Below are 25,947 nucleotides of genomic sequence, written 5' to 3' on the forward strand. Positions count from 1 at the left end.
CATTTGAGATCTCAACTATCCAATCATCTTCATTCCACAACAACAAAGCACTCATAAGGTCTAAATTAAAAATGTGATTGGATCATTCTTATAAGGTTCAATCTATCTAAAATGTCTCTTGCATTTAATTTTTTCATAATAATACATTTAATTATAGTTGGTCCTAGAATGACGTTAGACTGAGAGAAACATAACTCTTTAATATGTTAGTTTGTATAAATTTAATATATTTAATATTCTCCACTAAATTAGTCAATTTCCTTAATTTTGATAAGTTAATTAATTGAACCTTATAATAAGGACGCATGGTCCTACTATTTTTCAAAGATCAAACCATCAACACGCCTGTAATTACAAATAATAAAGGCCCCTGAAGTGGCTTAGGGATCAATGAATTTAGAAGCTAAAAACTGTCCCGAGTCTTACAAATTTGGAAAATAAACAAACGACTTGTGTCCTACTAATTGTGAAAGAGAACATATAGTATTGCAGCAAATACCAAATGAAGTGACCAGATGGAGTGCTCATGCCACTATCTTGGCAGACCTAACATAAAGACTGTCCACAACTTTCCCAATATTGAAAATGGTTTCTAAGGTTGCAGGATATATTGCATCAGTCTTGGGATCATCGAATATGACAAGGCATCCAGCTCCTTGATCCAATGTCCCAACGAACTTCTTGTCCAAAATCATCTGAGACAACTTTTGCTCCACGTGATCAACAGGAAGTTTAATTAGTTCAGCAATGTGTGCAATCTCAACCCTTGCGTATGGTTCAATCAATCTCCAAAGGTTCTGCTCCATGAGAGAATCATACAGGGATGACAGGTGCCTGTGGACAATTGGATCTTCCTCCAACTGAGCCTTGTAGTCTCGCAAAGCAATTTCGAATAACTTCAGAGATCGCTTAGAATGAGCATCTGCAATGGCTTTCATAGCATCCAAATCAGGCCCAAGATATTGCACGCCAGCTTTAGAAGATATGATTCCAGCCACATCATCAGCTTGACTCACCATAATCTTGCATAACAACATGTATTTCAGGCTAAATACAGCCTTGGGGTCATCAAGAGCATTGAAAGACTCAAAAGCTTCAAAGAAATAACTATATGCAGTTTTGTAATCCTTCTCCTCTGCGTGAAGAATCCCACTCTGTAGATCTATGGCACCTTGTTGAGCTGGAGGAACATAAATAGCATTTGCAGCTGTTCTTGCAGCTGTGAGAGCAGCTTTTGCCTTTGGAAGGTTTCTTAAGGAGAAGTGTAGCTTGCTTTCAAGCAAGTCTATGTCTACAAGTAGAAGCTTGTCATCTAGTCTTCTAACCTCTTTGACCAGGCCGCTGAGGAGAGTCAAAGCTTCAGAATAATCTTTACTTTCCATCAGAAGTGCTGCAAGCCTTGCCTCAACTCGCTGCCTCAGAAAGGTACGCTTTTCAGCACGAGTCCATTGCATCATTTCTTTGCATAGTGTAATTTGTAGATCAGAAGTCCCTGGTATTTTTGCAACAGTATCAATTATGCCCCTCACTATCTTTGCAGTTTTTGCCTTAGGAATCAAGGAAAAGAAGGGCCTCAACTGTGTAAGAAGGCTGTGCAAATCCTCTGCCCTATTCTGTTCCCTGAGATGCTCAGTGAGGTTTGTGATGGCCTGCTCTTTCATGCGCAGAGCATCTGGAGAAGAAGAAGGATCATCAAGTACCTGATAAAGAATGGAGATGGACTCAGACGGGTCTTTGGCCTCCACTGCCAGATCAAGTGACTCGGCTGAGGCGGGAAGAAAAGAAGACATGGCTGCTGCTTAAACAAAGTTATGCAAAATAAGATATTTGGTCAAATGGATAAAAACCTGAATACTAACAACCTTTGCATTAGTACCAATTGTTGAGTGAAAATCATTATCTCACTCATACAGCAGTTCGACCAGTCCCCAAAAAGTAACAAGTTTTTACTAGTTAAAAGCAATGTATATAGAATTTGCAAAAATGACAGGGTGTAATGTAAGGTAAGGCGAAGCAGGTCATATGTCATTTGATGATCTTAGGTGAAAAACAACTCATTAATGAGTACTTGACTAGCAGTTCAATGTAAATCAAGTATTATTTCAAGGTTCAAATTAGGATGCCTATTTTTAATTAGCACTAAAAAGAGGATGCAGGGAACAATAAAATGAGTGGTGGATATTCCTCATTCGTGAGTACACTTTCCTCACAACTCACAAGATGAAGGAAAGATTAAAAAAAATATGATTTACAAGTTAAATGTTTTATTTATTTAAAAGGAGCAAGACAGCAGAGGAGATTCATTCCAATCCAAACAATAGCTCATGTCATTTCCTATTGATTTAACCTTTCTCAAGTGGAAACTACCAGGGTTTGCCTATATGTCAGGGTAATAATTTATATCTACAGGTTGAGTTCATGTCAGGTTAAGACAATGGTACAACAACAAATAGCATGAGGCACTCAAGCTAAATATTAAGCATATATATACAACAAAGTTTTCTTCAGTTCCATTGAATTAAGAGACATATCCCAAAGTAAAACTACAAAACAATCAGAATATTGAAAAAAAAATTCAGAGCCACTCAGAAACCCTGATAATTCCTCATAAATGCACAAAATTGAACATATTGTAAAATGAGAGAAAAATATACCATGTAAAATGAGAGAAAATATAGAGGGATGAAAGACTGAAACCGTGTGTCTAAGTACACAACAGATGCTTGTTTATAAAGATAGGTAGTATCGATTACACATAATTAGAGGATATTCAGTTTCCTCTAAATCAGATATCATATCCTATCACACCATTATACATTAAATTCCTAATTCTCAACACTCCCCCTCAAGCTAAAGCTTACAAGAAAATTTATTCCCAACTAATAAATATAAACATAAAATTGAGTTCCACCAAAAAAAAAAAAATGTTTGAAAGACAACTCAGGGATGTTAGTGAAGCCAGGGAATATTGCTAGAAAGATAACATTGCCAAAGAGCTGGAATAACCATCAGCCTAAGAAATTTACGGCAAGCAAAGCAAGCAAGTTCTGACCTTCTTAAGAACCACATTTGGAAAGCTTCAAACCAAATATTTTGAAGACAACTCAGAGATCTTGGTGAAATCCAAATATTGCTAGGAGGAGAGAGTTGGAACACTCATCAGCTTAAGCAGGGAATATTGCTAGAAAGATAACATTGCCAAAGAGCTGGAATAACCATCAGCCTAAGAAATTTATGGCAAGCAAAGCAAGCAAATTCCGACCTTCTTAAGAACCACATTTGGAAGCTTCAAACCAATATTTTGAAGATGATAGGGTGCTGTCTAATGGGCCTGAATTAGTGGGAAAATATAGGCCTGCTACTTAGTGGAAAGTATATACTAGAAGAAACAAAGTGGGGTCAAGGGTAGAAAGGGAAAATTAGTTGGTGAGGTGGACAAGGGACCCATGTGATGCGGTTATGAGGTATTAGAGAGAGAGCATGTTGCAGGGGGGATAAACAGAAAAAGAGCATTAGCTCTGGGGCACTCTCGCTATTCAAGCAGGGTGTTAACATCAAATCGTGAATAATACTATACACCACACTTACATACAATTTTCTGTTGTTGATCTCTTTAATTCTCTGTTGCTGTGTTATTTTTTTCAGCTGTTCCTTTCAACTGGTCCGACCTGCTGGATAATATTGACGAGGAGGACCTAGCGTGGTTCTGGTCCATGACTACAAGAATGAACGAGAGGGTTGACGCTTTGGAGGGACGAATGTTAATGCTGGAGGAATCGTTCCGACTGAGGATGGAGGAGTTCCAAAAGGTGATGATGGAGGAATTTGCTAGAATGCGAAACCCATCGATTTCAGAAGGGATTTCATCGGCGTCAGCGGATGAGAACTCTGAATTCAGAATGGCTGTCAAGAAGGTGGAACTTCCGTCTTTTGATGGTGGTGACCCGGTTGGATGGATCACAAGAGCTGAGACCTACTTTGAGATACATGGCTCTTCGGAGGATGTGAAGATCCGTTTGGCAAAGATATGTATGGAAGGAGCTACCATCCATTGGTTCAACTTATTGAAAGAAACAGAGGATAATCTAACATGGGGTAAATTGAAGAAGATGATAGTTGATCGTTACGGAGGCCGAAGGTGTGATAATCCTTTTGAAGAGTTGAAAGGCTTGCACCAGGAGGGAGACGTGGAAGAGTACATATCTGAATTCGAATTCCTCTCTTCTCAAGTGAATCGTTTGCCGGAGGAACAATATTTGGGATATTTTGTTGGAGGTCTCAAACCAGAAATTCGGGTAAGGGTCAGAACCCTAAATCCTCAAAACCGACTTCAAGCCATGAAAATGGCGCAGGATATTGAGGTGGAGACAAGGGGTTTTCGTTCGCAGAGGCTGAGTGATTTTGGAAGAAGATGGACAAAGGAAAGAGATGCGTCGTATCATTTGTATGAAAGGGGGAGAATGGGATCGGGTTTTAAGTCGGGTCAAAGGAGTAACTCCACAAAAATCTGCCCAGTCGGGGAGTAACTCTCACCTAGGAGGCAATTCGAACTCTCAGAACTCCATGGGAGGTTTGAGCTTTTACCACCGTGCCAACTCGGATCATGAAGGAGGACCCCGTAGCAGAGGGGTTCAGCATTTGCCCTATTCTGAATTGATGGATCGGAAGAGCAAGGGCTTATGTTTTCGTTGCGGAGAGAAATTCCATCCTTTGCATCAGTGTAAGGAGAGGTAACTTCGATTGCTTATCCTAGGAGATGATGAAAAGGTTAATGAAGAAGGGGAAGTGATTGCCGTAGAAGTGTAAGAAGATGAGGAGGAGGAAGTTATTGAATGTAATGCTTTGGGGTTATTTGAAACTAAAGAGATGATGAGCACCAGGGGTCAACCCGCTACTATGAAACTTAAAGGGAAGGTGGGTGAGGTCCAAATTCAAGTATTGGTGGACAGTGGGGCAAGTCACTGTTTTATTGACCCAAAGGTGGCCACGGCGTTGGGATTAATAGTGGAATCAACAACGGCAGTAGGAGTGAAATTGGGCGATGGTCATCGAATAAAGACCATGGGAAAGTGCAGAAATGTGGAGTTAGAATTGGGTGATTTCTTGACCCGAATAGATGCCTTTGTGTTGGAATTGGGAGATCTTGATGTGATCTTGGGAGCAGCGTGGATGAGACGATTTGGCAAAGTCACCTTTGATTGGAAGGGCATGATTTTGAGTTTCCCTTGGCAAGGGAAAATGGTGGAACTACAAGGCATTAAAGCCTTGTCTGAATCTTCAAACTCTTCCCTGCATAGTTTGTTGGAAGCGGGTGAAATAGAATCTGATATGACTCCTCGTGGTGAATTGAAGGCGCAGGAACAACAGGATTTAAACCACATGCTAGCTGATTATAAGGAAGTTTTTAAAGAACCAGAAGGATTACTTCCAAAGAGGAACAATGTTCATTCCATAGAGTTGCATCAAGGGGCTTCTCCGGTCAATGTGAGACCGTATAGATACCCTTTTCATCACAAAAGTGAGATAGAGAATCAGGTGAACTCTATGTTGGAGCAGGGCATTATTAGGTGCAGCTCAAGTCCTTTCTCTAGCCCTGTCATATTAGTTAAGAAGAAAGACGGTGCATGGAGGATGCGTGTGGACTATCGGGAACTTAATAAAATAACCATACCGGATAAATTTCCTATTCCGGTGGTAGAGGAGTTGTTGGATGAGCTCCATGGTGTCAAATACTTCTCAAAGATCGATTTGAAATCGGGCTATCATCAAATAAGGGTAAAGGAGGAGGATGTGCACAAGACCGCTTTTCGGACACATGAAGGGCATTATGAATTTTTAGTCATGCCATTTGGTTTGACAAATGCCCCGACAACATTCCAAGCAACTATGAATCAAATCTTCAAGCCCTTTTTGAGAAGGTTTGTTCTAGTATTTTTTGATGATATATTGGTATATAGTAGAGTGGGGTGAACATATGCAGCATTTAAGGTAAATCTTAGAGGTGTTACAAGAAAAGAGATTTGTAGCCAATAAGAAGAAATGTGTTTTTGGTGATACTCAAGTGGAATATCTTGGCCATATTATTTCGGAGAAGGGTGTAGCGGTAGATCTGGCTAAGGTAAAGAGTGTGGTAGATTGGCCAATTCCTCAAAGTGTGAAGGGAGTTAAGGGTTTTTTGGGGTTGACAGGATACTATAGAAAGTTTGTCAAGGACTATGGGAAAATAGCCAAGCCTTTGACCGAACTCACAAAAAAAAGAAGGATTTAAGTGGGGGCCGGAAGCTTTGCAAGCCTTTGAGGAACTAAAAAGGGTGATGACAACTTCTCCGGTTTTGGCTCTACCGGATTTTACTCAACCTTTTGAGATTGAGTGTGATGCTTCAGGAAGAGGAGTTGGGGCTGTTTTGGTTCAGAAGAAAAGACCGATTGCTTATTTCAGCAAGGCCTTATCTGAAGGAAATTTAGCGAAATAGTTGATGGCCTTAGTGTTATCGGTGCAACATTGGAGACCGTATCTGTTGGGAAGGAAGTTTGTTGTTTATTCAGATCAAAAGAGCCTTAAATATTTGCTACAACAGAGAATTACTAAAGCTGATCAACAAAATTGGCTAGCCAAGTTGTGTTGGGTTACAAGTGTGAGGTGAAGTCCCACATCAGGTAGAAGTGAAAAGGTTGAGCACCATATAAGTGAAGAGAAGACCCATATACCTGAGCCTTAAGGTTTTGGGTTAGAGTGTGGTGTCAGGTCTCCTTATGTGATGGCTCGTGGTCCACAGGTGTACCCCTCAAATCTCCCCAACAATTGGTATCAGAGCCGATGGTTCAAGTTAGTGACCGGCTCAGACGAGTATGCAAGTACCGCAAGTGGCCAGAATGGCTAGCGGCACAACGTGCCCCGCAGGTGAAGCGGGGTGGCCAGAATGGCTAGCGAACAGGGCAAGTATCGCAGGTGGTCATGGCTATACTCATGGATGATAAAGACTTCCGCTCGAGGGGGAGACTACCATGTGAAAGAGACTCACACTTGAGGGGGAGATGTGTTGGGTTACAAGTGTGAGGTGAAGTCCCACATTGGGTAGAAGTGGAAAGGTTGAACACCATATAAGTGAGGAGAAGACCCATAAACCTGAGCCTTAAGGTTTTAGGTTAGAGTGTGGTGTCAGGTCTCCTTATGTGGTGGCTCGTGGTCCACAGGTGTACCCCTCGAATCTCCCCAACAAAGTTATTAGGCTACCAATTTAAGGTAGTGTATAAGCCCGGTATGGAGAATAAAGCAGTTGATTCCTTATCAAGGCTGCATGGAGAAAGTGAATTGAGGAGCCTTACCACTTTTCCGATTTGGTTGCAGCTAGCAGAGGTTCAAATGGAAGTAAGAGAAAATGAAGAATTAAAAAGAATCATTGAAGAGTTGTCACAAGACCCGAATGTTCATCTGGAATTCAGTTTGCAAAAAGGGAACTTGTTTTACCATAACAGATTGGTGTTGGCTGCAAACTCAGTGTATATTCCTCTATTATTGCAAGAGTTTCACTCATCTCCAACAGGGGGGCACTCAGGATTTCTTAGAACTTATCACAGAATAGCGGGGAACTTGTATTGGGTTGGGATGAAGAGATCTATACAAGACTTTGTGCGAAGCTGTGACACTTGTCAGCGGCAAAAATATGTTGCGATGTCCCCCGCGGGACTGCTGCAACCATTGCCAATTCTGGACCAAATTTGGGAAGACATCTCCCTAGATTTCATCACCGGTCTTCCTAAATCTAAGGGGTTTGAAGCACTTTTTGTTGTTGTGGACAGATTATCAAAGTATGGACACTTCATACCCCTCAAGCACCCTTATACAGCCAAGAAAATAGCCGAGGTGTTTACCAAAGAGATTGTCCGGTTACATGGAGTGCCACAATCCATTGTTGGTGACCGAGATCCTCTATTTGTTAGTTTGTTTTGGAAGGAGGTATTTCGGCTACAAGGAACAGTTTTGAAGATGAGTTCCTCTTATCACCCGGAAACGGATGGTCAAACCGAAGTGGTGAATAGATGTCTTGAGGCTTATTTGCGTTGTTTTGCATCGGAGCAGCCCAAAAACTGGTTGTATTGGGTTCTTGGGCTGAATTATTGTATAATACTTCCTACCATGTATCTATTGGAACTACACCTTTTGAGGTAGTTTACGGTCGAAAACCTCCCGCCATAATTCGTTTTACACAAGGAGAAACAAGGGTTGAAGCTGTGGCTGCCGAGTTAGTAGACCAAGATGAAGCTTTGAGGCAACTTAAGCATCACTTGCTTAGGGCTCAGCAGCAGATGAAGAAATATGCAGATAGAAAGAGGAGGGATTTGACCTTCGAGGTGGGAGAATGGGTCTTTTTGAAGTTGAGACCCCATCGGCAGCAAACTGTAGTTAGAAGGATAAACCACAAGTTAGCACTGAGGTATTTTGGCCCTTATCCCATATTGGAGAGAGTTGGTGCAGTGTCTTATAGGATAAAGTTGCCTGAATCTGCAAGAATTCACTCTGTTTTTCATGTTTCTCAATTAAAAAAGGCTGTTGGTAGTTATACGGTGGAAACAGAACTCCCTGCTGAATTAGGAGTTGAGGATGCGGATGTGGAGGAGCTTGAAGCTATTTTGGCCACTAGAGATATCCGTGAAGGGGATGATGTGACAAGGCAATTTTTAGTCAAATGGAAGGGTTGAGCTGAAGAGGATACTACATGAGTAAATGAAGATGTGCTGAGAAGTCAATTTCCCTTTTCAGCCTTGAGGACAAGGCTGTAGCTGATGGGGAGGGCAGTGATAGGGTGCTGTCTAATGGGCCTGAATTAGTGGGAATATATAGGCCTGTTACTCAGTGGAAAGTATATACTAGAAGAAACAAAGTGGGGTCAAGGGTAGAAAGGGAAAATTAGTTGGTGAGGTGGACAAGGGACCCATGTGATGCGGTTATGAGGTATTAGAGAGAGAGCATGTTGCAGGGGGGATACTTTGGAAAAATACATCTGAGAAATAGAAACAGAAAAGGAGCATTAGCTCTGGGGCACTCTCGCTATTCAAGCAGGGTGTTAACATCAAATCGTGAATAATACTATACACCACACTTACATACAATTTTCTGTTGTTGATCTCTTTAATTCTCTGTTGCTGTGTTATTTTATTTCTGCTGTTCCTTTCAGAAGACAACTCAGGGATCTTGGTGAAGTCGGGGAATATTGCTAGGAAGAGAGAGTTGGAACACTTATCAACTTAAGTAAATCCAAAGCAAGTTACGATCTTCTTAAAACCAAGATTTGGAAGCTTTAAACGAAGTATGGAGACCCAATTATTCAAATGGAAGACACAAAATCATCATAAAGTGACAGCGAAGCGAGAGAAGTCATTGAGAAATATGCCAGAAAAGGACAGCGATAGAATAGGCAACCAAAAAGTTCTTTGCCGGAAAATAAGTGGCAAGCTGAAGGTGGTGGCCAGAAACACGCTGAAAAAGACGGCAGCAGAATAGGCGGCAGAAGTTCTTCGCCGGAAAATGAGCAGCAAGTAGAAGGCAGTATTGGTTTACATCCTCATAAGAACCAGCAGATGCATGATGAGTAAAAACAGTAACTGCAAGGCGCGAACCAAATAGTGCCTAAAAAAGCACAAAACAGAAACATACAATGCAAAGCAGGGTTTTTTCCCAAAATAAGTCCGATGGAGTTGAAACTCCAGGGGCAGAGGCGCATAAGGTAGACGATGCAGTAGCAGGAAATCGCGACTGGAAAAGGTGCCAAATGCGCCATCATGGACCGGCGAACGAAGCTGTTTAGCTGGCAAAGATGGTGCGAGTGAGGGTACATGGATGCTCCGTTTTCGATGCCGTGAGCAACACCAGTGGGTGATCACAGAAATTTTCCCAAAAAAGTCATCGGAGTTGCGTCAGTGACCGGAAAATGTGACAAAAATGGGGAAAATCACCAGAGAAGGAGAAAGAAGATCGCCAGAAAATGGGTGGCAAGTATAAAAGTCCACCGGAAGAAGGGCGACAAGCAAAAGGACTCACCAGGGACAATGGTTCGCCGGAAAAGTGACAGTGGCCAGAAAAGTCACTGGAAAACAAAAGGGTCATCAAAAAGCAGAAGTAGGTCACCGGAATAAGTGTGACGACCAGAAAGGTCCACCAGGGACAGTAGGTCCCCTGGTGGGGGACGGTTTCGTTATTCCCTCAACCTAGCTCTGATACCATGTAAAATGAGAGAAAATATAGAGGGATGATAGACTGAAACCGTGTGTCAAAGTACACAGCGGATGCTTGTTTATATTGACAGGTAGTATTGACTACACATAATAAGAGGATATTCAGTTTCCTCTAAATCAGATCATTTATACGTTAAATTCCTGATTCTCAACAGAAATTAGTCCCAATATCAATTCTATTAGTGTCAAAGCCATAACTTCCAGCAAATGGTATTCCCAATTATTAAATTGCAACCAAAATCAATCCAGAAAGAAGAAAATACATAGTTATATCTGTCATGGATCATTACTTATAGGTTTGTATCTTCAATTTTAATTGAGACCTTAGAACTGGAGAGGAGAACCACATAAATATACATATACTTTTGTTCAAAAACTTGATAACAGTAGATAATTAATGGGTCTAGCCCAATATAGCTCCTGCTCCGTGGGTCTTGCAGATAGGTCAACAAAAATCTGATCACTAAACAATATCCTAGATATAGGCAAGGAAGATAGAAAGATGCTATCTAAGCTTCAGTCAACCAAAAAAAAAAAAAATGATCCAGGACTAGGAGTCTCGTTTCTTAGCTCTGACCTAAGTTCCTACATGCTAGGTTTCGGGGAAAATGTTGACACAAGGTACCAATGAACTTGTAGCTCAACTGAAACCATTGATGGCAGAGGTTCAATCCTGCACTAGGCCACATATGCCCCTTTCATACACAGGTGCTTGCGCCTACCAATATAACAGGAAAAGAGGTTTTACAAAGCAGTTACAAGAATACATCCCCAATATGTAGTTGAGGGACAAGAGCCCAAATATATATATATATATGCCTACAGCACACCAAACATCTCACACTACCAATGAGTCAGGAGCTTAAACAACTCAAAACACAAAGTGACAAAAAGAAAGAAACAGAGAGATTCGGGCACAAAGTGCAGGTGATGGTTGGTTGCTGGGTTAGTCTAGACTCTAGGTTTTCCATTGGCATTGGGAGGAGAAAATATTTCCACAGAAAGATAAAGGTTGGATGAAAAATAATGATAGAGTACTGAATGGATTTGAGGGTAATGGTCAATCAAAATCATCAGCCACCAAATTCATTAAGATAAAAACAAGAAATTGAAAGGTTATTTAACATTGTTACTATGGTTTTAAAGTTAGAATAAAGAAAAGTATCAAAAGAACAATGATATAAATGTGGATTTGAAATTCCACCAAAAGGGGCCTTTTCCATAACTATCTATGTTGGATTATACCAGGCACGGTGAAGATTAAGCCACTCTTTCACATATATCAATAATTAATACAAAAGAAGTTTCTGGTCTGCAATGAAAACGGAAATATTATTTCAAATAGTTCAACCAAATCATTAAAATAAAAAGATAGGTTTTGCTTGGATTTGGTTCCCCTCATATCAGTGTCATGTGAAGAGAGAAACAGAGACAAGATACTGTACAAGCAGACCCACAAATTTTACCCTGCAGAGTTTCTTATGTCTCTCTCAGTATGACCCTGCCATGCGAAAGACTCAAATTTTGAGATGATTCAAAATTCTCAAGTGAGAGGATTTAAACCCCCTTTTATATTTACACTACATGAGTAGGAAGCAAAGAAAACAGGTTAGCATTGGCTCCTCTCAAGAGTCAAGACTGAAAAGGAACCCATGACCAAGACAAAATCATCTTCGACAGTGAATTTCAGCAACTAGAATGTTAAGCTACAGCACCAAATAAATAAATAATTGAACAGTGTTTATTTATTTGGTGCATGGATATATGGTAGAAAACCTCACTCTTATATACTAGAAAAGAAAATTATGTACTCTAAGCAAAGACAGACATGATAATGTTTAAGAACCTAAATAAAAATTATATCATGTTCAAAATGGCATACCAATGATCAGGGTGCCATAGTTGAAAGAAATCAAATATTTAATTAGAATCATTTATAAAGAACACAGAGCATTGATGTGAGGGACTGCAAATCAGGCAATACATAACATGTGCCAACCAGAGGGGACAACAGAAAATGGAAAACTTTAGGACAATAAGAATTAGCAAAAGTGATCAAGGAAGTTCCTTCTCCTATGTATAGTCGTATACGTCCATACCAACTTAACACCACCTAGGTTACGTTTTCATAAATCTAAAAATACTTTTCCTTCTTTGATTTTATCCTTTCTAATGCAGACATTGGATCATGAAACACAACACAAATCCTATCAACTCTATAGCATTTCTCTTCAAAACATCTATTCAAGACTGGTTGAAATCAAATCTGAACAGCACCAAAACATATGCCAGAATTACCAAGGGTAAGTATTTGATAACCAAACCCAACACTAGTATAAACACAATTGCCGATGGACTACTGGGCAGGCCCTAACTTTTTATTTTATTTTTTATTTATTGCCTAGTGAAGCAAACATACCAAAGACATCCGTATCAGCAGTACACAGTAGACACACACACTTCGGCACAACAACTCAGTAATCATGTAAAGCTAACATCTTAAGCAACAGTTATGCTTAAGGCAGGGCTCACTAGAAATCAAACAAGTTGAGCCAAATCAGGTTGACCAGGGCTCGGCTCACTAAGAAATCAAGGTCATTTTAATTTATTGGCTCAACCTAATCCCGCACTGATGCTCACAGGCTATTTGAGCTCAACGAACCAATATATTTATTAATTGATCATTTTAGACTCAATGAATTAGCCAATTAAGCTTGAATTCGTAACTGAAAAAAGAAATACATCACATAACCAACATGGTGTGATATGATTGGCAAATAGTAATGTCCCATAAGTATGTGGTTAAAGGTTTGATCTTCGAGCTCATATTAATTGGCAAATAATCATGTCCCATAAGCATGTGATCAGAGGTTCAATCTCCAAGTTCGTGTGTATAAAAAATAGCATAATGCTGCAAGAAATCAGTCAATTAAATGGATCTCAATACCTCATTAGGGTTTACCCAATAAATATATATCACATATTGCATGTTCAATAAAACCCATATATCACTCAACAAAATACATAACCTAATGAATTAGACTCTTTCACGTTAACATTCATCTCATTACTCAAAAATATAAAAGACATATAGCAAAATAGGAATTCAGATTTCCTAGACCACTGTAATTATATTCACTTCCGAGTCGCGGTCACACGAGGTTTGAAAGGAAAATTATAAACATTTTCGTTATGCCTCAATCTAAATTTTGAGTATGCGAACTGTTAAACGGATCGAATGTGATGCCAAATTTTCAATTGTTACGAGCGGAACCCAAAAGGGAAACGAAATAAAACCCTAAGAAAGCAAATAAATAAGGTGTGACAGAAACATACTTGGGAAGGAAGGAGAACAAGTCCTTGCAGATGATCTGGCTGGCTAGCAAGAACCACAGGGTTCGGTGTGACTCAATATTCATACGGCTCGGAAAATATTTATTTATTTTAAATCTAAAACATAAGTTAATTTTTTAAGGCTTAAGTATATATTTTCTCCTTCTAATTTAAATTTTTATTTATTTTCTTCATGCAAATTTATTTTTTTAATTTAGTCTTTGTGTGTTTACTTTATTTTTCGTTTTACCACTAAGAATGAAAATGAATAGGACTAGACATAGATAAAAGTTACATCTTATCCGACTATTAAAAAAAAATATTCTGATTACCTATTCATTATTCATTGGGTATCCATTTGAAAAATGTGGATGTTGATGGAAATCCACATATACTTCAAATTTTAGACAAAACCAATAAACTCGAAAAAGATGGATTATTTTGTGGAAGAATTTTTGAGCCTATAAAAAGTGAGATTTGTGTTTGTGAAAATTATCGAGTAATCAGGGATAAAAAGGACAATCCAAAATTTTGTGAACAATGCAGAGTAGAATTTATTGATTCTGTAGATATTAAATGGGATATATAAAACTCATATGTGATATTTGAATCATTTTTCTAATTATATCACAAATCTTTTAGATAAATCTCTAAAGGAATTAGAGAGTCTAATATAGGGTCATATTTTAGAAAATGTGATTTTTAACATCAAGTAATATCAAAACCAAAACAAAAAAGAAACATTGATACAATAGAATTAAACATGAAATAAGTATCTCTTAAGCATAAATAAACATAAATTCAAAGTACAAATAAAATTACAATATCTCAAAGCATAAGTTGAATAAATAAATTAAAAATACATTATTATTATTATTATTATTATTATTATTATTATTATTATTATAAGGGTAAATGTAAGCGTGAGGGTGGAATAATATCGAAATTAATTTTAAAAATTAAAGTTCTTTTCTTTGATAAAAAGAATACTTTTATAACTTCATGGGTAGTGGATAACCACAGGTAGGGGGGTACTACGATATGCTTTAAAATTGACTGTTGTTTTAATTGACTGGTGTTTTAACCCGTGTTGCATGAATATTTAAGCCTATAAAATTAAATATATAACAAATATTAAAAGTAATAAGAGTAATTGAATGATTGAATATTTTTTTTAAATACCTCTATATGTAATATATTAAAAAGTAACACGAACTTCATTTTCATTTGTAACAAAAATAGATTTTAAAAATCTAATTGAAATATAAAGTAAAAAATGCAAAATAATGGTTGAGAGGATAGTATAATTCATCACATTTTTTAAAATTTTGTTAAATTCTAATATTTTCTATAACTTACTGTTACAAAGATATTAAAAAAATAATGATATTTGATATCTTAATCAAAAGGCTGAATCATGAATTGTCTTTTACATCTTGTGTCCTTTGATACTGTATCAACTGCATAATTTGATATAATTTTATAGGAGGAATAAGGATATAATTAATATTATTATATTGGTCCATGTTTAAACTTCAATTTCTGCTGCGGTGGAATACAATATACATTTCAAATGTCACTTGGAATCAACTATTTATTAGTTACATAAAAATAGAAATTTTAATAGAAAAATAAAGAAATTGTTTTCCTGTAAAATAATGGTGTAGTAGGCTGACACCTTTTCCGGTCCATAATCCTTTTACAAGGAAAAAAAATTGAGTATGAATAACACAATACTTATCAAAAGAAGATCGGACTATGCAAAACATTTACAGCTAATTCAGTTTATCTATATTTGTTTTCAAGTAGTTAGTTCAATATTGTCATTTGTATGTGTAAAATTCAACCAAACAAAGTGAAGTATATCGTTTTTTAAGGTAAAAGATATTTTTTTATTTATTAAAATCAATTAGTTCCAGCACAAGAGGTGTTAAAACTAAGTCAAAAGCCATGACACCAAATATACAAAAGTACAAAGTAGCCAAAAAAGTATTTAGCTAACCCCTTAGCCAGCTGATATATAAGCAATATTCTAATTTTACTACTATATTTTCTAACACATTACAAACAGATAATATGACTAAATAAAAATCAAACTTCAACCGGATATGCATAAATACTCATCTTGAGGGTGCTAAAAGTAGCAGAAAGTCCCTTCATATGCATCAGCCCAAACAGTCCCAAAAACAAAGTCTCCTATTACAATACTTTTCTTTCTTTTTCATCATTAGATAACTTTGATATCTCTATGCTGTAATTATTGGATCTGCTCCATTTGTATACTCCGGCCATTAGATCTCCATTCAATCCTACTCATAAACTGCTTACTCATATTCCCCTAAGATCAGAAAAAAAATCCTTATGATCCTTAACATGTCCAATACTGCTAAGAGCCCCCAAATACACTTGATTGGATTTAATATCCAATTTGAATCCCCCCCCCCCCCCCCCCTCTCTCCCCGTCTCCCCTACTGCCTTATTCCACTCCTATGACAAATCTTTTATTTTCTCCAATATCTCATCCAATTATATTCAATTTTCTATGAAAATATCTTCTCCACATTTATATGGCAATTTGTTGGATTAGTGGATAACATCTTAGTTGCATAGTGCCTCAACTGAGAGCTTTGTAATTCCTGTACATCACAAATTAAAAATCACCCTTTAAGCTAAACAACAAAATGTACATCTTTCAATTTCCTTTTCAATAAATAATGGTCCTACAAAGTGTAACTAAAAACTTCCAAGTCTATAATGTATGTCTAAAGTTGGCCATAAGCTACACAATCCATAATTCATGTACAACCCTTTAAGTACAACAATCATTATCATTAAACTTAAGATAACTTATTCAACTAAGGAATTAACTTAAAACCAACTCATTTATCCTTTTACTACCAGTAGGCTATGCCTAAGAATATAAATGTAAAAGAATTATAAAAGAAAAAACTTTCACTCACCACCCATTTACGTGTCAGTTGTCACACACTACCACTCATTTCTCATTAAATTGACTCAGCACTCAATCAAAACTTACACACATTCTAGGGAGGAAATTTATACACACTCAATCACATGATTGTATCAATATCAATTGATATTTTTGGAAAAATCAGAAGAAAAAAAATATATTTGAGTGTGTGCAAGCATAGGTGAATGATTCACTACTAGAATATATAGATTTAACATCGCATGATTAACATCGGTTTTTCAAAAAACCGATGTTAAGAAAAGCACGATGCATTTTTGTAAATAAGTCGAGTTAGTTAACATCAGTTTTGACAAAACCGATGTTAACCTCAAATAGTTAACATCGGTTTTTTAAAACCTGATGTTAACTATATGAGGTTAACATCGGTTTTTTTAAAATCGATGTTAACTATCTGAGGTTAACATCGGTTATTTAAAAAAAATCATGTTGTTTTCTTCATAAATTAAAACACAAATTCATTTTCGCCCCCGCGCGCTTAAATCCTTTTCTCCTTTCTCCTTCCTCTTGACCTTGTGATTGCCAGAAACTGTGCTACTGAAGCTACCACTACTGTTGAAGCTGCAACTACCGCAAACGAGTTCGTCTTTGCCGCGATTAAGGTATGTCATTGCAACCACATTGTGTGCATAAGGAATATGGTTTCCATTCACTCTCAGTCATGGCCACTTATCGATTCTTCGAATGTTTGTGTCAAACTTGTACAGTCCGAAACTTTGAAAATAAATTAGTTCCATATGAATAGTTTTTTTTTCTATAATTAGTTGAGGGTTTTTATAGACCCAAGGATTTCGAACAAAACACAGTGAAGACCTAAAATGTTGTTCACTGTGTTTTGAGAGAATTTTGCAAAAAAATGGTTCTGGGGGGTTGTCCATGAAAATGTTGTTAGTTATGTAATGTATGTGTTTTGAACTACCGATTCAGAGCACAACACACAATAAGCCCCCCTCATCGATGAGTTGAGTGTTATGAACCTAGAAGAACAAACATAAAATCTCCATTTTATGTTGGTATTTCAACGGGTACCTGCTTCCATCTGTTTAATATGCGGATATACAAAATACTCATACCCACAAGTAGCAGGTACCTGTGAAGTCGTCATTAACTTTTCATTCTGGCATGGATTTTATCTGCGGGTGTGAATTTTTTTTTTTTTTGTTATCCCTATACTTGATAATGGTCAAGTATTCCTCTTTAGTCCTTTAAAAGTGAAAATACTATAATATAGTAGATGTATCTTGACACTCTTGGAATCCCTCAGATATATAAAAGAAAAAAAAATAGTAGATGTATCGTAGTTTGGTTTCTCTCTAACACCCACATTGAGGAAATATAAGATTAGTGAGTCAATAAAGTTTGAATGTATGCATATGTAATATTTTTTTGTCTTGTCCCTTAAATTTATACAAATCAAACAGATCCTAATTGTCTTATTCTTGCAGGTTTGTAAACTTTATTTAGGTTTGTGGTTGCGTTTAGAGAGGAATTCTATAAGTTGTACTTGCCTACTTTGGGTGACATCAAGGAAAGGGTAAGATTTAAGCTAGGATTGCCTACTTTGAGCATTATTTCACTTTTTTATGCAATTAACCTTACAATTACTTTACAAAATCCAGTTAACTAACATTAGTTGATGGAGTCCAGTGGCATCAATTGATTGATGTGGCTAAACCTACTCAATCCAGTAAGTGGGATATAGTAGCAGAGAGGTTCAATTTCTATCTACTGAACCTAGTTTGCAAGTAAGTAGCAGAGAGGTTTCCTTTCTATCTCTGCCTCTAACATACCTAACTAATATATGGAATATGTTGTATCAATTATTTCTCAGAAATTTAAATAACTAGTGCTTGAAATGAATTAACTTAACTGTGCTGAATATGCAGAAATAAAACTTTGGGTTTGATTGTAAGAATATTTTTTTGCCAAGGGTACTATTGCTTACTTGAGACCATTTATGTTGTTAAATAGATAACACCTCTATGCAGCAGAAAAGAGTACAAAAAAGGCAAAGGAAGAGTTTTATATTCAGGTCAAGTGTAGCACAGGTTAAGGTTCACATATAGTTTCTTATAGTACATTGGGAACGTACCTTGGATCTGTCAAGGTAGTTTTAATTTTAGTTTGAATAAGTCAATTGATAAGAATATGTTATTCAACCGTTAGTGAATTAGTTAGTTTCATATTTTATTGTTTAGTTAATAGAAGCTCCTAAAATCACAAACATGATTTCTATTCAGTTGTAATTTTTTTATACAGCTGAAATTACAAACATTGGAAAGAAGAAAAACATGACATCTTTGTAATAACCAATCAGCACCTTCGAGTTGACTCTATTATTTTTGTGCAACTCAACAGCATGGTCTGCAAAATCTTTCCCAAAACTAGGTGTCTAAATATTCTGTATTTATAAGCATGAGGAGAGGAGTTGCAACAAGATTATTCAATTTTTATAAGTGCATATCAAATGAAAATAATTATTCTAAATATTTTGTATTTTTGTGCAATCTGTGCAGGGTCCTCAAAAGGTGAAAGTTGGCTCTTCAGACAAAATAGTAACTGCAAAAAATATCATCATTGCTACTGGTTATGTTCCTTTTGTTCATAAGGGCATTGAAATTGGTGGTACATATCAATCCTTTCCTTTTGTTACATTAATATTTGATCTTCCTCATTCTAGTTTTACTGAATTAAGTGGATTTAGACTTATGTTCCAGCTAGAAGAAACTAGATTGGTATTAGTTACTAAGCTTGTGGTGGAAAAAAGGGTGATCAATTTTAAACTAGAGATATTTTTTTATTAGACTCCATTGACATTTGTATGAGGAAATCTGTTGTGATGAAATCTCCTTAATCTCCTATATTTATGTTATGATGAAATCTTGTCTCTAATTTATGACACAGGTGTGACGGTCATGCATAAATTGAAACCTTGTTTCTTTATGTTTTTTCTATGTCTGGATTGCTTGAAAGTATTGTTGAGTATTGTTAAGTATGATTACTTTTTAGTGAAAATTTTCCTTAAAATTACCTTCAAGTAAGACTGTGATTACCAGTGACCACACACTCAAACTGTAGTCTGTTCCTGATTGGATAGCAATTGTAGGAAGTGGATATATTATTCCTGATTGGACCACGCACTCAAACTCAAAACTAGGTGTCTAAATATTCAGTATTTCTTTTGGTCTATGTCTTTCTTCTTGAGAAGATTCTCTAAATTTGAAAACTTTGTTGAGCACACTATGCTCCTATCTCACTTCATTTTTTATTGTTATTTCTCCCTTACATAAGGTTATTTTTGCCTTGAATTTTGTTGATCATTTCTTAACCAATGTTGTAAAATTGGTTTATGACAGTGGAATCATTTTTGAACTAACATACACATGTTACTAGTTGGTAAAGTTCTAGATCCAATTATGACTGTGGAATCATTCTTCACTGATGCAAATATTTAATCATAAAATTAGAAAAATAAAAATGTCTATCTTTTATACAACTTGCTTCAAATTTTAATTAAAAAAAATAGTTTTGCTTCCTCTATCTCAGAGTCCATTTCTTTATACATTAAGCTCTTAATATTCTAGAACAAGGTTTATTTATCTGTGTATATGTTCTAACTTCAAACATCATAAAAATGAATTTAACCTTGATGATAGTACAATAGAAACAGAGCAAATTTTGTGTAACACTACCCTATAAGCTTGAAACTGTCATGTATCAATTCCCCTTGAAATTGTATCAAAGACAAGTATTAAGATTAAAATTAAATCCTAACATTAATCCCCACATGAACATTATCCTTCCTTAAAATGGAGAAAACAATTTGAATCCCTCAATATGATATGACAAATGAAAACTCCTGATACATATTTCATAGCAGAACAATCTCCACAAACTCATTCTTTAACATTCGAATTGGTGCACCTGTTTGAGAAGCAAGTAATCCCAAAGCAACATCCGATTTCTTACTGTGATAAGCAAGACCAACCTCTTTTCCCTCTGTATCCATGTCATGCAACAAAAAATTCATATCTGGAACATAACCAACTTCCTTAGTTCTTCTTACGATTTCATCAATCTTGGAACAAATCTCAGCTTCCCTTGGATGTCCTCTATCTTCAGAAATGAATGTATGCACTCTGTAGTTCATCTTGATCCAACTACATCCAGGCTCCTTTGTTATTCCTTTTGATTTCACCAACCTTCGTATTTTCACAACATCATCCCATTTCCGAGATTCATAATGCATGTTAGACAACATAACATAAGGCATAGCATTCACGGGTTCCAACTCAAAAAGATTTGTAGTTGTCCTCTCTCAGAATTTTAAGTTACCATGGACTCTACATGCAGCAAGGAGTGCCTTCCATACAGTTGCATCATGTTTCACATCCATTTGATTTAGTATTTCTTTCACCTCGTCAAGCTTAGCATCATAGAATCTTACTAGCTAGCTTTCTACTTAAAATTGTTTCAAAACGTAATGCAAATGATATATATTGTGCTGTGTGGTCTGAATTAAAATTTGCAGGTTAATTTTTGAATTTATTGAAAAAACAGACAGTGTATTAAAAAAAATCCTAACAACAACATCGATTTTTTTTTTTAAAAAAACTAATGTTAATCTACACAAACAACATCGGGTTTTCCCAAAACCGATGTTAACTGTCAACGATAATATCGGTTTTATCCAAAACCAATGTTAACTTACAACGTTAACATAAGTTTTCGTAAAAAACCGATGTTAACGTACAAGTTAACATCGGTTTTTGAGTAAAACCGATGTTAAAGTTTTGGAACTTAACATCGGCTTTATACAAAAACTGATGTTAACGTATAAGTTAACATTGATTTTATATAAAACCGATGTTAACGTTGGCAGGTAACATCAGTTTTTATGTAAAACCGATGTTAACTGCCAACGCTGTTATGAACATTGATACCTTTTTTAGTGTAATTCTTATTATATAACATCGGTTAATTAAATAACCGATGTTGTCATTTTTACGTTAACATCGGTTTTTTAACCGATGTTAATGATAATACTTTCAACATCGGTTATTAACCGATGTTGAAAGTCATAAATAACCAATGTAAAAAACATATTTTCTAGTAGTGATTTCATCAAAATACAAAATGAATTAGCAGTTATAATCACTACTTCTTGGTTTCAATTTTTAATCTTCAAATTTTAACATAAATGCAATATCTGACCTCTCATCTGAACACCTCATAACATTATGCTAATAAAGGTGAAAGCAACTTAACACCACGTGCAACACCCTGACAAAAATTACAACTCAGGCTGACGGAGGAAACTCTAAGTTGTGCCATTTGTGCATGTATGTATTTAATTATGGTGATTATATGTTTTTAATTCTCATTTTCATGCTTATAATATATATATATATATATATATATATATATATATATATATATAGGTATGTGGTTATTTTAGTGAAGCTTCACAGAGAAATAGAAACTGTCTGAGCTAGATTTCCATATGTGCAAGAATTGCACTGCACACTGAGTCACAATGTAATTTGTCTATGTGAGATTTACTCTAAGTACACGTATCCCTAGGGAGATTAGCACAACAATCTAGGAAGTTATTGTGTTAATCTAGACGTTTAAGATAGGATTTACCAATTTTGGCAAAAAACAATTTTAACCATTTTTTTATATGTCTACTTTATCCATTTCTTGCTAAAAATTCAAATGCAAAACCACCCACTTATGGCAAGCTAGTGCACATCCCCCCATGGCCTATACAATGGTCATTCTAAAAAAAAAGAAGATGGAACTCACAAACCAAGAGGGGGTGAATTGGTTCTAAATCAAATCAAACAAAAAAATAGAGTTTTGAAAAGCTTTCTTTTGCAAGGATCATTATATCACAAACTTTTGTTAAAACCAATATTTAATCAATCACCCTTAACACAAAATCCTTTCGCTAAAGTTCTTATTCAAAAAGATATTTTCTTTGACCTTCAACAAATTGATCAAGAATACAATGAGAAAGAAAGATAAGATCAAGAGAATATGGACACCAATTTTTATACTGGTTTGCTCGCTGACTCTAGAGAAGCTAATCATCTAGTTATCTAATCCAAACCAAATTAGATTTTCACGATGCATATAGAATTCTTACAAGCAATCACAATCAATATCAATTCCTACCACATAAAAAGAGACTAAAGTACCCAACCCTAAGGTCCTTTGTGAATAAGTGTCTAAGAGAAACCTACCCTTAGCCCAAACTAAAAAAACCTATTCTAGCATGCCTTCAGAAATTCATGCATATGCTAACAACATGTAAAACACATGAACAACTTGAGTAAAAGAGAGACACAACCTGCTCAATCACACACAATAACCTTTCCTTGAGTGAATGAGTCTCTTTATTGATCTCACAAGAAATTCACAACTCACTTTTTTATCATGAGAACTTCAAAAAAATGAAGTCTAGAAGTTGTGAGTCGCACACTTATTCTAAGCACTTTTTCTTTTCTCTTTTTCTTTCATAAAAGTGAGAACACATGGTCGTTATTAATAGAGAAAACAGTTATAACCGCCTGTAATCGATTAAATATCCAATTTAATCGATTATTTTGAAGAAGTAATTGATTATATTATCATTTCAATCAATTAAAGTGTTCTTTCCAACATCTGAAAACTTTCAAGAACAATGTAATCGATTAAAGTGTTCTTGATCACTTCTGGGAACACCTTTAAGAATGAAGTAATTGGTTACGATCATCTGGTAATCAATTAAAGCATAAACTCATGAAAAACCAAACATGGTCTCAACTAAACTATGTAATCGATTACGGTTAACTAGTAATCGATTAAACCGAAACTAGAATCTTTTTGCAAGCTACAAACACTTATGTAATCGATTACAATCTGCCTTGTAATCGATTAAAACAAATATTTTTATGCACTAAAGAAGTTTCTAACTTTAGAAACAATCTTCTTACCTCTACATGATGATGCATGAGGCACATATGAAAAGATAGAGCCTAGGATGCAACAATCAATACAACTGCCACTCAAAGAGTTGGGCATGTAAAAAGACAAAACTTCTTCAAGCTCCAAAGCTTAGTCTTCATCTAGAGCAAGTGCACCCAGTGCAGGTTACAGAGAACCGAGGAGACCACTCGGACATGTTGTTCAAGGAGATCAAGGAGTATCAGATACTTTTGAAGCTGTTGGAATGGACATCTGAGGAGGAGAGTGACAGTGATTTCTTTGCTTTGCTCAAGCTCTTCAACTTTGGTTTCATCTTCAAGTGCAGTATCCTTTATCCTGAAAACCTACATTTTCATCATCCAAAGAATTTTCTTGAACAATAGAGTTAGTTTAATCACACACAACATGTACAAATTCTTCCACACACAAAGTTCTCCTATTAATCATTCTATATGCTTTGCTATGCAATGAATAACCAAGAAAAATAGCCTCATCGGCTTTTGCATCAAATTTGCCAAGAGATTCTTTTCCATTGTTTAAAACAAAACATTTACATCCAAAAACCCTTAAATGAGATATATTTGGTTTTCTTCCTTTGTAAAGCTCACAAGGAGTTTTCTTTAGAATAGGTATTATAAGAACCCTTTTTAAAGTATAGCAAATAGTACTCATAGCATCAACCCAAAAGTACTTTGGTAGCTTTGTTTCATTTAGAAGAGTTCTAACTCCTTCTTCACGGGATCTATTTTTCCTTTCCACAACACCCTTTTCTTAGGGCAGGAAAATTGTGATGAATTCCATTTTCTTCAAAAAAATTTCAAAATACTTATTTTGAAATTCACATCCATGATCACTTCTAATTGAAACATTTCTCATTTTGAATAACCTTGGCAAGTTTGAAAAAAGCATCAAAAGCTTCATTTCTGGTTTTTTAAAACAAAGTCCAAGTGAACCTTGAATAATCATCTACAATTACTAATCCATAGTAGTTGCCAGCTAAAGTCATAGTTCTTGAAGGTCCAAATAAATCTATATGAAGTAGTTCAAGGGGTTTTGAAGTAGAAACAACGTTTTTACTTTGAAAAGAGTTTTTAACTTGTTTCTCTTTTTGACATGCTTTAGACAATTTATTTTTTTCAAACTTGAGTTTTAGAATAGCAATCACTAAGTCCTTTTTAACTAGATGATTGAGATGATGCATGTTCATATGTGCAGCCCTACGATGCCATAACCAAGAATCATCAATCTTACTTACCAAGCAACTAAGTTCATGAAATGATGCATGTTAAATATTTAGCATGTAGATGTTACTTATTCTTTTGCCTATGTGAACAACCTCACCGGATATAGCTTCATAAATGAGACAACAATTCTTGTTGAATTCAATTTTGAATCCTTTGTCACATAGTTGACTTATGCTCAAGAGATTGAGCTTTAGTCCATTAACATATAGAACATTTTATATTTGAGTCTTGTGCTGATTTCCAATGTTTTCTTCTCCCATAATTCTTCCCTTATTGTTGTCTCCAAAAGTGACATCCTCCTTTCTTTGACACAAAGTCAGTAAGTCTAGACTTGTCACCTGTCATGTGCCTAAAGTAGGCACTATCCAAGTACCATAGCGAGTCTCTTTGCTTTAGGCTTAAAATGCACTATGTTTTTCTTTTTAGAAACTTTGTTTGGGTTCACCCTTTTGGAGGATGCAAACTTGGTTTTCTTAGAAAAGGTAGTTTTCTTGTTATACCTCAAACTAGTCTTATCGGTATGCTTTTGCACGTTGAGCTAAGTGTGCTTAGGTGTCATGAGGCATGTAAAGCATGAAGGACATGCATAAAGTGTGACTATATGATGTGGCAATGGGGTGTCACAAGAAAATACTCACCTCCCCCTCTAAAATTTAATTGGATTGGGCTTCTCCCAATTCAATTAAATTTATTTCCAACCACACACATCAAATATTCACTTAATGCACGTAAAATTAGAAAACTAGCCCTAATACAAAAAACTAGTCTAGGTGCCCTAAAATACAAGGGATGAAAAATCCTACATTTCTAAGGTACCTTACCTATATTATGGAGCCCTAAATACAAGGCCCAAAAATTAGGAAACCCTAATCTAATATGTACAAAGATAAGCGGGCTTATAGTTAGCTCATGGACCAGAAATCTACCCTAAGGCTCATGAGAACCCTAGGGCCTTCTCACGCATCTATGGCCCAATCTTCTTGGAGTCTTCTATCTAATGCCCTTGTGGGGTAGGATCGCATCATTCCCTCCCCCTTGAAAAGGATTTGACCTCAAATCCCGAGGTTCTTGAAACTCTGGGCTTTTTTCCTCAACACCTGTAAAAAGAACAAAAACATATGTTTAGTGGTGTTTGATATGTTGAAGTAAGGTAAGGTCTGAACACTCATTTCTTAG

At 36.1% G+C, this 25,947-nt stretch overlaps 1 protein-coding gene across 1 annotated transcript; it reads right to left on the reverse strand.

Annotated features, from left to right (window-relative positions):
• Positions 1-283: 283 nt before the first annotated feature.
• LOC114393395 (26S proteasome non-ATPase regulatory subunit 11 homolog) lies at positions 284-13,667 on the reverse strand. Its single transcript, XM_028354725.1, has 2 exons — positions 13,570-13,667; positions 284-1,795 (listed from the first exon to the last, which is right to left on the reverse strand). The coding sequence occupies exon 2, from the start codon at positions 1,788-1,790 to the stop codon at positions 525-527; it is 1,266 nt and encodes a 421-aa protein (XP_028210526.1). The 5' UTR covers positions 1,791-1,795; positions 13,570-13,667; the 3' UTR covers positions 284-524.
• Positions 13,668-25,947: the final 12,280 nt, after the last annotated feature.

This window comes from Glycine soja, chromosome 17, assembly GCF_004193775.1.
Source record: "Glycine soja cultivar W05 chromosome 17, ASM419377v2, whole genome shotgun sequence".
Lineage (NCBI taxonomy): Eukaryota > Viridiplantae > Streptophyta > Magnoliopsida > Fabales > Fabaceae > Glycine > Glycine soja.